The sequence below is a fragment of the Triturus cristatus genome, chromosome 9 (assembly GCF_964204655.1).
Source record: "Triturus cristatus chromosome 9, aTriCri1.1, whole genome shotgun sequence".
Taxonomy (NCBI): Eukaryota; Metazoa; Chordata; class Amphibia; order Caudata; family Salamandridae; genus Triturus; species Triturus cristatus.
The window spans coordinates 6,143,303-6,159,842 of record NC_140592.1 but is presented as its reverse complement, the minus strand read 5'-3'; the positions used below and the strand labels follow the sequence as shown (position 1 = coordinate 6,159,842).

The 16,540-nt window shown below is 46.5% G+C and overlaps 1 protein-coding gene across 9 annotated transcripts in view; it reads right to left on the bottom strand.

The window, feature by feature from the left end:
* Positions 1-16,540, bottom strand: part of PBRM1 (polybromo 1) — a 552,328-nt gene that overhangs the window by 229,456 nt on the left and 306,332 nt on the right. For all 9 annotated transcript variants that reach the window (XM_085624202.1, XM_085624197.1, XM_085624200.1 and 6 more), the window contains exon 21: positions 16,243-16,388. In XM_085624202.1, coding sequence (XP_085480328.1) covers positions 16,243-16,388 — 146 coding nt within the window. The remainder of the gene's footprint in view (positions 1-16,242; positions 16,389-16,540) is intronic.

Here is a 16,540-nt window from a genome sequence, read left to right as displayed (position 1 = left end):
ATTTCAAACACAATGCAACATTGAGCTCAATATGAATTTCTAGTCAAATGCAATTAGTTACTTTATGGATTACTTTTCTAACTACAGGACTGGATCCTAGATTCAGGCCTTGGACATCTCCTGTAAACAGTTGAGTAAAAGCGTTTTGGTTACAGTAGTGATTTTTAAGGGATATTATTGTATTTTAAAAGTTGACACTAGGAAATGTTTTCACATACAATCACCAATGTTATCCTATGGCAGAAAATTCACTTAGCAGGTAAGTAGTGTTATCGTTACTTTTTCTTACTCAGTGGTGGATCCTGGATCCAGCACTGGTGCATCTCCTGTAAACAGTTGAAAGAATGTATTTAAGTCATACAAACGATTTTTTAGGAATATTTTTAGTTTGTGAAAATAGACACTTAGAAACTTTTCTGCTGAAAACCACACAATGGATTCCTATGGAAGGAAATACAAGTTACTGGTAAGTACGCTTAGAATTACTTTTCAGGGTCAGTGCTGGGCTAAATGATACAGCACTGGGTTCTCTCATGATAACAGGTGAGTAAATCGGAATTCGTAGTTCGGCTGATTTTAGAGGAATATTTGTACAATGGTGAAGGAAGGGGGCGGGGCCTGAGGTGACGTGCGCAAACACGCCCTGTGGCACGTTTTAAGTTGGGGAATTAATTCCTCTTCAATCCTGCGGTCCCCTGGGGGCCAACTAGCCCACCAGGTACCTCCAGTATGCGCCAGGGAGCTGCGTTGCAGAGAGGTGTTCAGAGGCCACGCCCCTTTTTACAACACTCTGCAACGCAGCTCCGTGGCGCTTAGTAGAGGTACCTGGTGGGCTAGTTGGCCCCTAGGGGGCCTCTGGATTGAAGAGGAAGGAATTCCCCAACTTAAAACGCGCCACAGGGCGTGTTTGCACACATCACCTCAGGCCCCGTCCCCTACCTTCAACACTGTGCAAACGTTCCCATGGCGCGTTTTAAGTTGGGGGATTAAGTCCCCTTGAATACTGGGGGTACCTGGGGGCCAACTAGCCCACCAGGTACCTCCAATAAGCGCCACGGAGCTGCGTTGCAGAGAGGTGTTAAAAGGGGTGTGGCCTCATTACACCTCTCTGCAATGCAGCCCCCTGGCGCATACTGGAGGTTCCTGGTGGGCTTTTTGGTCCCCAGGGACCCCCAGTATTCAAGGGGAATTAGTTCCCCCTCTGCAAACGCGCCAAGGGGCGCGTTCGCAGAGTGGTGCAAGGAGGGGGCGTGGCCTCCGGCCCAATCCCGTTTTTTTGGGGGGGTTTTTTTTTTAAGGGGGGCTGTGTAGCCCCCCTTCTTTTTCTAATTTATTGGCCCTGGGGACTCCATCCCCCAGGGCCTGCCCCCAATTTGTTTAAAAAAAAAAAATCGGAAAGGGAGCCGCTTGGCCCCCCCTCCCGAGGCCATAATTTGCCCCGGGGACCCCATCCCCCCCTGGCATGGCCCTTTAAAAATATATATATATTTTGGAGGGGGGCTGCCTTGCCCCCCTCCTGTGGCCACTTTTTTTTGCATTTTTTAATTTCTTTTTTTTCCCCCCTCCCGGGCTACTACTAGCCCCGGGGACCCCATCCCCGGGGCTCGCCCTCTTCATTGGGGGCCATGGGGGGGGGGGTCCTCAATCCCCCCACAGTCCCAGCCAGCTCCCCGCGTCCTGCGGGAGCCGGCATTGCTTTTCCACATGGGGAGCAGCTAACATGCTCCCCAATGTGGGGGGCCCTCCTCCCACATTTTGAAGTTGCTCCGGGGGTTGGCGGTCCCCGGGGCTGCGGGGGGGCCGTGAGCCCCCTGCCTACATTATGTTAGAGCCCCGGGGGGTGGCGGTCCCCGGGGCAGTGTGTGGGGGATTGGGACCCCCACACTATTTTTTCATTATGCCCCCAGGATTTGGGGCCCCCCGGGGGCAAATTAGCATATTTAGCACGGGAGCCCGCGCTGATTTTTTTTTTCTATCGCCAGGATGCACGCATTCAGCGCGCATCCTCCCGTTTTTTTATAAAAAAATGTTGGGCCTTGAAGGTCCTTGTGGGACCCCCTGAGCAGGCCTAGGGGGTCAGGGTGTTTCTACCCTGCCCCCTTTTCGCATTTTGCAACTTTTTGGGGGGGGTTTCTTGTGCCTCGGTTCTACCGAGGCACAATATGGCAGCCAGCACTTCCTGATTCAGAGTGTTGGCAGCCAATTAAAACTCAGCTCGTGATCGGGAGGGTGCGCGGATCCTCCGAGGCCATAGATATATGTACTTTTAACTGTCATTTTCTCTGGAACTACTGAACGGATTTACAACATTTAAGCAAAAGGCACGAGTCTGAACTAAGGACTACCTCTTTGCCAAATTTGGTGTCATTCCGTTCAGCAGTTCGGGCTGTAGCTGCGGCTAAAGGTCCTATGGGAAATTGCATGAGGAAAACGCGTTTTGGGCCCCCCCTTTTTTCTCGGCCCCCGCTTGACGAATCACTGTGAAAATTTCAGGATAGGAGCGGACCGGAGCTGACCAAAAGTTGCGGATTTCCTATGGAAAATAGGTCCTAACTATATCTACCTACTGGCGACCACCAGTAGGATGGAGATATATATATATATATATATATATTCACTTAAAAAACCATAGGTTTCACACATGTTATAGTTAGCTGGACATTTCACTCGTAAAAAACCAATGAAATTCCCCCGTTATAGTTAGTTCAGATAACTATAACTCGCGCGACCGCAATCCACTGCTCATGACGTCACATATTACATCACTCATGACATGGTCAGTGGCATCACTCATGACATCACTGATGACATCATCCTTGTGATAGAGTGGCGGTCGCGCGAGTTATAGTTATCTGAACTAACTATAACGGGGGAATTTCATTGGTTTTTACGAGTGAAATGTCCAGCTAACTATAACATGTGTGAAACCTATGGTTTTTTAAGTGAATTTGTAAGGTTTTTTAAATGCTAATTCCTAACTATAACGTGTGTGAAAGCTATGTTTTTTTAAGTGAATTGGTAAGGTTTTATAAATGCTAAGTTATGTATGTATTATTATATTTTTTATATATTTATTTTACAATAAACTACCTATGTATATAGTTATAGATAGACTGTATCCTGTAATATGGTATGGCTCGTTTAAGTGGCACCAATTAATGCCTTTGGTGAAATCCTTTCTACATCTCCCACAGCCTGACCTTATAATTGTGCACTGTGGTGGAAATGACCTAGGCACATTAACTGGGGTAGGTCTGGAAATGCTTGTTAAGGACACCTTTGTGCAATTGATGTCGCTTTTTCCTCAATCCGCCTTTGTATATTCTAACATATGCCAAAGGCAAAAGTGGAACTGGTCCAACCAATTTTGTCCGCAGATTGACAAAGCAAGAAAGCACGTCAATAAGTCTGTTTCTGCTTTCCTCAGAGACTATGGTATGGGTTCTATATACCACAACAACTTGCGTTACAACATGCAAGACATTTATAGAGGAGACGGTGTACATTTCACTGATGAAGGGAACAGAGTCTTCCTCTTGAACTTTAGACTCTGCATCGGTACTTACTTGTAGGTACCAAAAAAACACTCAAACACAACGGCTCTTTTAAGAGCCAACCAACATCCAAACATTTAATTTTGATTTTTAATTCTATTTTTTATTTTATTTTACCGCCGTACGCGTACCGTACGCGCACGGTACGCGTACGCCGCGATTTAAAAAAAAAATTATAATTATTATTTTTCACACTTCTGGTTCCTTTTTGGACCTCCTGACAAAGGCTAGGGGGTCTGCAACTCTCTACCTTGCCCCCTTTTCACGTTCTCCACCTTTGTTTTTTAGTGTGAGACACACAAAATGGCGGCCGACACTTCCTGATTTTGACCGACTGGAATGTTTACTGTCATGTAACCACCAATCAGAATTACGCTCGCGCACGGCAGCGTACGGTACGCTTACCGTACGCACACGGTGCACGCCTATAGATATATATGTACTTTTAACTGAAATTTTCTCAAGGAACTACTGAACAGATTGACTCCAGATATTCAAAAGGCACATCCCTGACCGGAGGACTTTCTCTTTGCCAAATTTCAAATAATTCTGTTCAGCCGTTCGGGCTGTACCTTCGACTAAAGGTCCTATGGGAAAATGCATGGGGAAAACGCGTTTTGGGACCCCCCCTTTTTTCTCGGCCCCCGCTTGACTAATCATCCCGAGACTTTCAGGGTAGGAGTGGAGCGCCCCACCTATTTTGAAAAATTCGCGAGGATTCGTCAACCGGCACCAAAGTTATTCAAAATAGAATTTTCAGATTTCCTATGGAAACACGGTCCTAACTATATCTACCTACTGGCGACTGCCAGTAGGATGGAGATATATATATATATATATATATATATATATATATATATCTGTCTATATCTATCTATCTCAATCAATCAATCAATCACACACATTTGATCCTTCCAAAACTGCTGCCTGCAGTGGTTCCCCTGGTCCCCTTTCCCCAACCCTCTTTAGGGCTGCAAAACTAATGTGAAAGGGAGAGGGCCATGCGGCTCCCCTCCTGAGCCATTAATGGCCCCAGACGTAAAGCGTCTTGTGTTTATGGTGCACATTGAGGTATGTTGTTCTCAACAGTGAAAGCGGAGCACATACACTAGCACGACTGAACATCATCACCCGTCTTCCCAATAGGCCCAGAAAGTCAGTGCAGCTTAAAACACCAGCACTGCTCGTGCTGCATTACACAATTATTGCCACACTCCAGCATAGCAAGGGTCATGTTCAGGAACAAATCTATCTACCAGATAAATATCGGACCAGACCAACTGGTGTAATCAAGGGACACAGACAGTCTCAGCCTCTCTCTCTCATTGCCCTCTCCCCTCTTCTCCCAATCCTTCTCCCTCTTCTCCCAATCCTTCTCCCTCTTCTCCCAATCCTTCTCCCAATCCTTCTCCCTCTTCTCCCAATCCTTCTCCCAATCCTTCTCCCTCTTCTCCCAATCCTTCTCCCTCTCCTCCCAATCCTTCTCCCTCTTCTCCCAATCCTTCTCCCTCTTCTCCCAATCCTTCTCCCTCTTCTCCCAATCCTTCTCCCTCTTCTCCCAATCCTTCTCCCTCTTCTCCCAATCCTTCTCCCTCTTCTCCCAATCCTTCTCCCTCTCCTCCCAATCCTTCTCCCTCTTCTCCCAATCCTTCTCCCTCTCCTCCCAATCCTTCTCCCTCTCCTCCCAATCCTTCTCCCTCTTCTCCCAATCCTTCTCCCTCTTCTCCCAATCCTTCTCCCTCTTCTCCCAATCCTTATCCCTCTCTTCTCCCAATCCTTCTCCCTCTCTTCTCCCAATCCTTCTCCCTCTCTCTCTCGCCTCTCTCTCTCACCCTCTCTCCTTTCAGGATGATTCTGACCATCGGATCTGTCTGGATTCTTGGCTTTTCGACCAGCAGTTTTTGACCTTTTACTGTGGAAGAGCCTCATACCCTGTTACTCGTCCACGGTAAACTCTTGTTAAAATGGACTGCGTGTGGCTACCGTCAGTGTTAGTCTTTTAAAATAAGGCTGCTAGACACCCTAAGGATAAGGGGCACTGGGTTGGTTACACGTGTGCACACACGAGAGGGCTAGGCGCGAGACTCCTGTCATACGCGGCTCAAGAACTGCGCATAGGTAGATTGCCACAGAAAAGACTATGCAGAGTTGGGTAGTGACCTGGAATAAGCCTTATAATGTGGGTATTCACGTATAAGGGATAGTCCGTGTGCTTTACTGTTTAACTTTAGTGACACTCCATTATACTCCTATGGTAAAGACTGCCTTAGGGCACAGCTTCAGTACTCTTTGGGTTAAAGACTCCAGAGTCGCACCAATGTACACTGTAACCTGTATACAATAAACAATTCTGTTAAGTCCAAAAGTATATCTGTACAGCTTATGGGTCATCCAGGGACATCATACTTCTCGGACTGAGCTCAGGATGCCGTTTGTGTATGTGTTTTTAAAACAGCTAAATAAAAGGCATTGTCATTTACAATGCCAATAGCTTAAACTCTCGCAAATGCAAGATCTATTGCATTGCAAAAGCTTGCTATAAAAAATGTTTAACCCCTTCGCCGCGTGGCAAATTCCGCAGCGGTGCGAGGGGGGGCTGGGCGTGGCACTCAGGTACCCAGGACGGCTCCCAGCCGTCATAAATCATGGTGGGCATGTGCTCATGACGGCCGGGAGCGGTCTGAACTCCGCCCACCAATTACTGCGCCCGCACAGGCGGGGAATTAGCCGCGCGTGGGCGGAGCAGCAACGGTCAGACAGCTCCCGGCCGTCATGAGCACACGACTCCCGTGACTCATGATGGCCAAGAGCCATCCTGAGCATCCATGAGGCGAAAGCATTAGGAGAAAGTGTGTCCTGCATGCAACAACAGGCAGAACAAGGCTATTTTAGAAAATAGTGCTCAGAGACTGCAATTAAAGCCTACCAAGTAACAACACACATAACAGGGGGTGTCGCCATGGGAGGTTACAAGATGAGACAAGGCGGTACTAAGGAGGGACTACTAGGCCTTTTGACCAATGAACAGCGATAGTTTACAGTGGACAATGAAATAAGCCAATGAAAAATGTGGGCGGAGCTTCAAGTCTCTACCTCAATACAGCATGTCTCACAGAGCAGCGCATGCACTGCCCAGGCTCATCCTAAACAAGCATTGAAAATGCAATAGGTCTCGCCTTTGATTAAGTTAAAGCCATTTGCTTTGCTATTGGTATTGTATAGCAAAGTAAATGGCTTTAACTTAATCACAGGCGAGACCTATTGCATTTTTAATGCTCGTTTTCTTTAACTTCCTAAATTCAGCCCAATAAAAGATCACTTTATATCTGGGGAATTGAGATGCAACCTGGGCAGATGTCCAGACTAAGGAACGATTTAACGTTCTCTGTGTTTATTCTGGAGTCAAAGCAATTATTTTTAGTTTGTTTTTTAAGGTAATCTCAGAACAGAAATTTTTCTGAACTATTCCTGACCGAGCTGCGAGCAGCAGTGTGTTTTTGTATCTCATTTCGCCACAATGAGACAACCTGATCGAAAGTACAGATGGCCTGTGCCCATCGCAACATGTCCGCCGCCGTGCTCCGTTGTCATGCGGTCCGTCGCCCTCTGATCACCCGGTCATGCCTTATGAGCAAAGCAATCCCGTCTGCCCTGCCAGAGGCTGTCAGGGTTAAACTCTGCCACTCACAGTGACGGCCCGTGGCTGGGTGCCCAAGATCAAACAAGGAGGAACATGACAGAGCCGGGAGATCAGCAGCGAGAAGCCGAGAATCCTACAAGTTTAGCAGACTGCGCAACAGTAATAATGTATTGAACATATTTCGCAGTTTCTAAGCACTGTAAATAGCAGATGTTACTACTGCCTAAGCGACGCCACTCAACGTACAAACCGCAGAAGGATGGAATCGAACTTATGACTCCAAGAACATCACATTTAACCGGCAATCCAACTTTGAATGTACCGAGCTACCCCCCTCCCCCCCCCCAGTTTTAAACAGCTTATTTCCGTCCTCTGAAATCACCCAGTAATAACACAATTTACTGATATAAAAAGCACTCATCTCATCAACAGTTTCTATTTGACTCTTTCCTTCGTGACCCAGTTAGATACCTCGGTGTGTACGCGCGCGCACCTGCTTCAGAAAGATTTTGGCAACTGAAGATTCCATCCTGAACCCTGTCGGGGCCAATTCAGCCGCTCATCCTTACTAGGTTAATACAAGCATTTGCAATGCAATAAGTCTCGCGTTTGCGAGATTTTGAGCTATTGGCATTGTAAGTGACAATGCCTTTTATTTATGAGTTTTGAAAACCTGCAAGCAACGAGAAGTACAAAGTGCACATAACTAAAAGGCATTGTCAATCACAATGCCAATAGGTCAAAGTTTAGAAAATGCAAGACCTATTGCATCGCAAATGCTTATTGTGAATTGGAATAGTGCATCACAAGTATACGTGTCAAACATACGTCAGATGTAGGCAAATATATACTGCAGACGATTGTTCTTGACAAAGGTTCCCTTTCCCGTGCCCACCCTCCATTGCTAGTTCAGCCGAGTCTAATATCTGGCAAATGGGTGAAATTGGGATGGCAGAAACCCCTACAGCATCTCCTAAAAACATTCATCTATTAAAGAAGAAATACATTTTTCTGCTCTTCATTCGTTTAAGCATTTTTGTGTTAATGCCTAGTGTAAATTATGGCACTTTTTTAAAGCTAAATTCTCCTGCTCTATCACGCATTTTAAGGTCCACAATCCAACACTTGCCTTAACTTTTTCTGGCTTTTTTAAGCTATTCAATTAGCCTGTGGTCCTGACCACCTGGTGACCTAAATTCTAATACAAATTACTAATTGAAAAGGAGTTCGATTTACAAATGTACAATACTTATGAGCCAGATTTTTTATATTTCCAGAAAATGTTGTAAATTGCCGATTGTTTTGGGAAATTTGGAATATTGCCTGCAGATTTGTTCTCAGTGCTTTCACTTCCGGGCAGCGAGAGAGTTCAGAAGCATTGGAGTCAAATGAGAACGGTCAGCAACCGAGAGGACTAGCAGAAACCGCTATCCATCGAAGCGAACAATTTACCCCAGTAACGGAGGCAAGAGCATTCGAACCGGCCTCTTACTGCGCCACGAGCTTTCAGTCGATAGTAAGGATAGCTCGGGAGAGTTGGAGAAGTGGCAGATCCGCGCACAGGGCGTCTTTTTAAGGAAGATGTCCTTCATTTACGCAGTGAAGACTTTCCTCTGTCGCTTAGGGCAGTGGAATAGCATGCTACCGAGCCTATATGGCTGGCATTGCATGTAATAAGGGTGGGTGAGGGGCTGATCAGAGAGCCTTAGATCAGGACACAGGGCGAGGAGAGAAACATGTACGGTGGAGAGAGACGACATTGGGACACAGCGGCAGAGGAGATGTGTGAGAGGGACAAAGGCTTTATATATTCGAAAGAGCTTGCTTTGAGACAACTAGGCAGGTTCCCCAAGATCAAGGCTGAAAGGTTAGACTTCTCTTCCTGCAGGTTTTCTTCTGCGATTGGCTTTGATGTCCTTCTTTCATGGAATTTACAAAGACTCTTAGGAGCACACGTGAAATTCTGTGACTCGTTTGGATTTCGAAGAATACATCCTTCCACAAGAGCTGCGCGCGCAACATTTACAACAAGAGGAACATTCTCAGCTCATATCTGATGCGAATTACACACAAAAATGTCCCTCCCCCACCCCTGAAAATATATTGTTTTTATTGTAGAGAAATCCCTTCTCCCAAGTTCCCATTACTTATGCTTTTCTTAGGAGAAAAGCTTCAAGTGTTTTCAGTTTTGAAAAATACATGCACAATAAAGATGAATATTCACTTACTTGTGAATTTGTGCGTGCAGCGGAAGGCCCTTCATAAAGATTAACTAGTAACCTTTGTTGCCTATTTTTATATTGGTTGGTAAAACGAGTGCCAATGACGTGAAATATTTGGCGAGAAAACTAATAATGAAGTAACTTCATCAAAAGAATGGGGCACATTATGCTGCATAGTTTAGTCAACCCTGCCACATAATTTCAGTGACTCTCACTTCCCTCTGATATTAGAGGGGGTGAAAAGGCTTGGAAGCTACATCTCAAGTCACATTCTGTAAGTGGCACCCCAAAAGCCCACATACTTAATCTGCTCGCACAACAGTTCTCCGCACTGTCCCGCATCATCCCTCTACACCGATAGAAGAGGGTACATGTGGACGGGGCAGTGGCCATGGAGGTAAACAGACACTCATCTTTATGTGAGGCTGCAACAGCCACAACTCGCTTTCAACAAGGACATCGCAAAGAATCACGTTGGAACCCTGCCCAAAAAATATGGCAGCACAACAAGAGGGCAACCGTGTATTAAGAAAGCTGTTGTGCCCCCTATGGAACATCAAAAAACCAAGCGTTAGGAAAGAGTAGTTTACATTCAAAACTGAACTGAATTTATAAAAAATGAGTTATCACTTTGCAGTTTAATTTGCGACCCGAGCCTGATTTGTTACAATAAACGTCATGATTTAAAATGGCACGTTCAAAATCAACTAACGGGAGTGGGTGGGATTAAGTGCAGGAGGGCTGTAGAGGTTCGCTAGTTCAACGTGCAACAAGCAAACATTGACTCCGAATGAAAACAAGGTTGAGCAAACACTGGGGGACAATGGGTAAACTGCTCAATTCGAAATTAGAGGAAAAGTCGGTCTAAAATTGTACTTCGATCTCACGAATCTCGTAAATAAACTGCCGAGGGGGCGGTAGTTCGTTGCATCTCAGAGGCCCGATTCCACCGGCCATTGTACCGTATGTTGCATATCGCATTTGTGCAAAGGAGACGATCAACAATTTACCCTCAACCGCAATTATGGGCTGTTGGGCAGGACGTCAATGGTATTGGGATGGGACGCGAAAGAGGTTAAGCTAATCTACAAAATAAAGGTGCATGGGTGAAGTGCCTTTGTCAGCGTCAAGGGTTCCATGTTTTGCCCAATGGTATGCCAAGCTCCGGTAAATCGTGTCTAGAGCACACTAGTATCAGCATATAATCCGGACTGGCAAGATTGATAAATGAAACCAGTCATGTTCATAGATCCTTGAGCTAATAGAAGATGGTGTCGGACAAATTGATCTTCACGTTCGTCCAAGAGCGACTGCTAGTATTTAAACCATACACCTTTATTAACAATGGTGCTGCAGCCCAGGGGTATAAAATCCATAGTTTGGTGCCGAATAAAATAATGTTCTCAATACGGACCATAGCAACTCGGCCACGCTTCACTACTCTACAACCCAAACGAGAGTTGGGGTGCAAGGGCTACACATTACCAAATTCCTACATTCACACAACATCCCTTAATCCCCCCTCCACTTCCACGGAAGGCATCTTCCGACACAACTGTGCACTTATTTGTGGATTACATCCGTCCATACAGGCAGCCCGCATCAACAGCTCCTGAGGCGCCCATTACTTGTCCCCCCCCCACCCCCCTCCTGGGCTCGAAGCAGACTATCGGGCCTCAGACCAAGAAGCAACCCTTCCTCCTTGCCCGGGCAAAAGATAACTCCCTTGCGAACAAAACTAAGCCATTTCTTCAGGACTTTGCACCGGACCCGTGGGCCCAAATACCACTATGATTTTCAGTCCCGGTGCCCTTCTTCAATCAGAACCCTGAAATAACCCCTTTTACGGGCTAGAGGAGTGCCCCAAGCAGTCTCCAACTCCTCCTTACCGCCCACGGTTACTTATACAGGAAGTGACGACTACTATCCGGAAGCAGCTCAGAAGAAAGCTCTCTTCCGGTGCAGCCTAAATGGTGTTCCCTCGATATTCGCATGAACCCTATAAGGTGACATCTCGGAAAGCGTTTCGGTTTGGGCTGCGCGGTGCGTACGCACATTGAACATAAAATGGCCGAGCAAAATGCGATATCTATTGAATGGACTGAAAGAATAAAGGAGGAACTTTTCATATATCGTGATCCCGATGGAATATATATCATGAGCGCCAGAAGTAGTGAGTAATGCCAAGTCCCATAGAGGTATTTTACCAAGCGCGGTCCCAAAATCGAAACATGACCGCGCTGCAGCCGGATCTCTTGTCTTTATGGGGCCATGTGTTTGAAACACATGGCCCCATAAAGATAAGAAACCTTTTGCGACAAAAGGAAAGCAGGCAAGCCCGTTCAAGTGGGCCGTCTGAAAAAGCCAAAAGTATACGTCATAAAAAGCTCTTTTCCAATGGCTGGCCACCGTTTAGCATAAACGGTGATGCCAGTCAATGGAAAAGAGGGGCGGGGTTTAAAGCCCTTTACAGAAGTTACTCTAAATCATTAAATCTCGCCGAGCGAGCTGCGCATGTGCGCAGCCACGCTAGCCGAGACCTAAAAACTACACCAAAAGCATCTATGACCAGGTAAAGCTGAGCAACCTTTGACCATTCCAGAGACCAGCGACAACGCGCAGGGGGCTCCGCCGTCGAAATTGATTGTGCCTCCGGAGTGGGCCAAGGCCTGGAGGCTGCCCCAGGCAGAAAAGAAATGAGGGAGCACAGTTGTGCCCCATCGTTGGGTGAGGACCGGGCCCGGGACCCCATCCCTAGACTCAGAGGTGCCGAAGATACGGGGTAGCACCGTCGCACTGCCTTTGGCATGCAGGAAGGGGAATAAGGCCCCATATCTGAGCCCTGACAAAGAAGAGAAGCCAGGAAGTGCTGCTGCACTCCCCGCTAAAATGCCAGCAAGCGCAGGACACCATCGCTGGGCCCAGCAAAGAAAAGGAGCCGGTGCACACCATTGTGCTCCCCGCACAGCCGCAGTTGGGCCCAGGAACAAATCACTGGGTTCTGCGAAAAAGAGAAGCCGGGGAGCGCTGTCGTGCTCCCCACAAAAATGCCAGCCAGCCCAGGACCCCTTCCATGAGTCCTGTGTATTTGTAGAGGAGAGGGGAGTGCCACTGAGCTCCCTCATGCGACCCGATCGCTGGCCACACAGCACGCGTCTGCCTGCAATAACGGGCAGGCAAGAAACAAAGTGCTGGCGCCCGTGGCAGGTGTGAGTGCAGGCCATTCGGGGAGCTGGTGAGAAGAGCCGGGGTGGGCTCCCTGTACTGCTCTTCAACCTAGATTGAAGGTCGCAGGGTGCTCGGTGGAACCGGGCACCCTGAGAAAAACGAAAGCGCGGCGCAAGGCCGCAGAAGAAACAAAACTCAACAAGCATTGGCATAACCAATAGGTCTCGCTTTTGGGACCTTATAAGTATTTAGCTATGCAGCACAATATCCTTGGTGCAACATTAACTGTTGCATGGTTAAACACTTATAAGGTCCCAAAGGCGTGACCTATTGGCTATGCCAATGCTTGTTTTGAAGATGTTAATACATTCCCACATATAAGGACATCTATGGTATAGGCTGGGCTGTTGCATATGGATTTGCTTCTCATTATTGCATACTTTTGACTAGCTGTGTTAATTTATACTACAATGTACATACCTTTTTTTTTTAAATTGACTTAAACTTGAGTTTAATTATCTGTGTGGAACGTGTGTTTAATTTTTGGAAAAAGAAAATACAAATACAATTAAAAAGAAAACTTTGATGCCCCTAGTGACAGTCGCCGCACGTGCACCCCCGCCACCCCGTCTTCGGTCAGGATTTGCAAGGGATTTTTTCTTTTCAACTACCTGTATTTTTTTTACTTTACACAAATGTATGTCTGTCAGGACGTTTGCAAGCTTTCGAAAAAAAGCAGAAGAAAACGTTTCGCTAAAACTAGGCCTGCACGGTGAAATTGAACAAAGGTGCTTTTTAGGTGGTCGTTTCTGTTGCCTAATGTTGTTTCAGAAATTTCTCTTGTTAAAACTTCCTTTGTGTGGACACGTTACATTCTGTAAAAGAAGTCGGGCAAAGTTGGTAAATGAAGTATTCCACGGTCGATTAGTTGTTCGCTTTTTTGTGCGTTAGGAACGAATTGAACCCCACGTGGTCCCGTCCAACTCTCACAGCTCCTTCCCTGCAGCTATTTATTGAAGGTTTTTCAGCTCAGAATCCCCACACGGGTGCATGCACAGCTTGGCTCATTGTCACTAGGGACAGTATATATTAAGATATTCTATACGTTTATTATAAATACTATATATTTTCACTCTATAAAATGTCCTTATTGTGGCTCAGCACTTCTTGTAGTCCCAAAATGACGCACTCATCATGGGCTTAAAATGATGCCGCGCTATTCGGCTTATTGCTTCGGGCCAGGGACACAGCACCTCCAGAAGGGGAATCAAGACAGCGGTGCTGCAGCGCCATCTAGCAGCAGTCAGTAACAGCAAAACGACTTTAAAAGGCCGTCTATTCTGGCCTCGGGAGCACTTCATAGGCAACATAAAATGTTGCATGGTGTTGTGAACCTGAGGCGAGTTTTTACGTGATTGAGCTGCCATGCTTTGAGAGTTATGAAGGGTGGGGCTGGCAAATGCCAAATTACTTCAATATCTTTTGAAAGTAAAAATAAATCACTGTTGTGTAGAGGAGATAAGTGTCATCGTTCGCCCCTGCCTCTAGCCAAGGCGTTCCACCCCAGGAGGGGGCAGAGGCAGCGACTGTGTGCAGACTTCTTAACACAGCACAGTTGTCCTTCTTAGAATGTGCTTGTATTGGTTAAATTTAAAGTATCATAAACTTGGGTTTCACGTCATGAGGCGCTTCAGCGCTGGATGCTGCCAAGACCTGTGAGCAGCTGGTGTTCTGTAAAAGGGCACATCCGCCTCCCATGGGGCTTTAAAAATGTGAAAGTGAAAAAGTGGCCTGATGCGGTCTGTAGATTCTGACACAGTTCTGTGGGAAAATCGCAGCTTTCAGCGTGTGTCTTGATGCTCAGTTCAGCTCTTCTGCGTTTTTTTGAAGACCTTTTCAGCACAATTAAATGTAACCTGCTGTGGAGGGGTTCTCTGTGCAGTTAACAGGCTGTGGCGGGGTTCTCTGTGCAGTTAACAGGCTGTGGCGGGGTTCTCTGTGCAGTTAACAGGCTGTGGCGGGGTTCTCTGTGTAGTCATTGAGTGAAAGGAGAGGAGGATGACACCGGAGAAAGGTGGAGAGGTGTGCCAACAGTGAAAGAGTATGAGTGAAAGGAGGAGGGAGAGGCAGTGAGAGGCGAAAGATGAGGGGAGACGGTGAAAGGTGAGCAATGGGGGAAGCAGGAAACTAATGAAGAGGGACAACACTAGACGGGGTGGGGCTAGGAAACAACAATGAAAGGTAGAAACGTGTGGCAGAAAAAAATAAGAAAAAAAGAAAGTATCAAATGTAGAGGGCGAGAGAGGATCAGCAGTGAATGAATGAGGGGGCGGAGAGGAGGCTCTGAGGGAGAGCGACGGCTAAAGGCCGAGAGGAAAGCCAGATAGCGTCTGCGCGCGTGCATGTGCACGTAACCGCAAGCATGAGGCCAGCAAAAGCATGTGGTAGCACTTTGAAAACCCACTTACTAAATGTCTCGCGGCTCAGTCGAGACCTAAAAAGGAAAATGACGTGGCTCTCACCAACGCAGCAAGAGAGCCGCTGTTAAAAAATGCACCAAAGCTCATGAAGGAGCACCTCATTACCATCGGCTGTATTGCAAAGGAAAACCCACTCGTTTGTGGCTTGTGGTGACCCCAAGAGAGCGGGGTCACCACCAAAGTGCTCACAAAGTGTGGGGGGAGCCTCCCCCCAAAGAACGTGGCAGAGTCCCCACTCTATGTGTGGGGAGACTATGAAGAATAACCCCTCAAGGGTTTTGTAAGCTTTCCCCAGGTTGGAACGTTTGTTTTTCAGTGCGGAAGGCTCCGCCCCCAGCGGGTGGCCATTATGGCTGCAACCAGTTGTGGCCTAAAAGTGCTTAATTTGAATGTTCAGGGGTAAAAGTTGATTATTACCATCTATGTGAATTTATCCAAGAGAAGTCCTTTAGGGACTATGTTTGAAATGCAGCATCTTAACGTCTGATAAAAGTGGTTATGCTGCAAACATCCTCCAGGGGTGAAGGACTAGAACTACATAGATGTTGTGATTATAACTAAAGTGCATATTTCATGCTAAAGGTAATTTTGATGACCCAAATCTACTAGACAGGTCAAAACATTTTCCCTTGTGAATGCTTTAATGAAGTAGTGACACTGACAACCACTCGCATGGCAATAAAATGTTGTGACAGGATTTGTTGATCTAGGCCTTCTTTTGTGACAGTTAAGAACGATAATGCAAAGTCATCCGAAAGTATTTGTCAGCTTGTGTATATTTGTAAATTGCTGCATACTATTGTGTGGTGTGTGTGCAATAAATGTACTTTTTCCAAAAGAAAAGGCACAGACTGGACATTCCGTTAAGAGTGCTGTTATTGTGCATCTGTGAATGGAGATTACTAGCCCACACCACCTCCCTTGAGTAGGCCATGGGTTGCTTTGCTATCTTGCGAGAGTCAATCGCTACAATGGGGTAATTGTTCCCAGCGGAGTACAAATGTAGACCCATTACTTGTGCAGGCCACACAACTATCGACTCATTTTCTTACACAGACCTGTTCCTGCACAGGGCACATAGATCTCTGCTGGATTCAGATATCTATATCATTTTAAAGAAATTATTTGAGCTCCAACATTAGCACCTTGTTGTAATTAAGGAAAAAAAGACACTTTACCTGCCCACACGCGGCCGGACTAAGCCATGTGATTTGATAAAAACACAGTCGCCGACCTTGAGCCACAAGTCGTTGTAGTGCAGCTGCTCGTAGTAATGACAGCCGAGCTCACCGCTGGGCATATCGACCAGCACATCCTCCTTCTCCTACGGAAACAAGGGCAGTTCAGGAAACACAAGACCATGCGCCAGTCTATCAGATTCTCAAGCGAAGCCCGCTGAGTGTTCAAAACTGCAAACCTAACTCACAAAGCCATGGTTTTCACAGTTTATTCAGAAACATACATTAATTGCTGTGA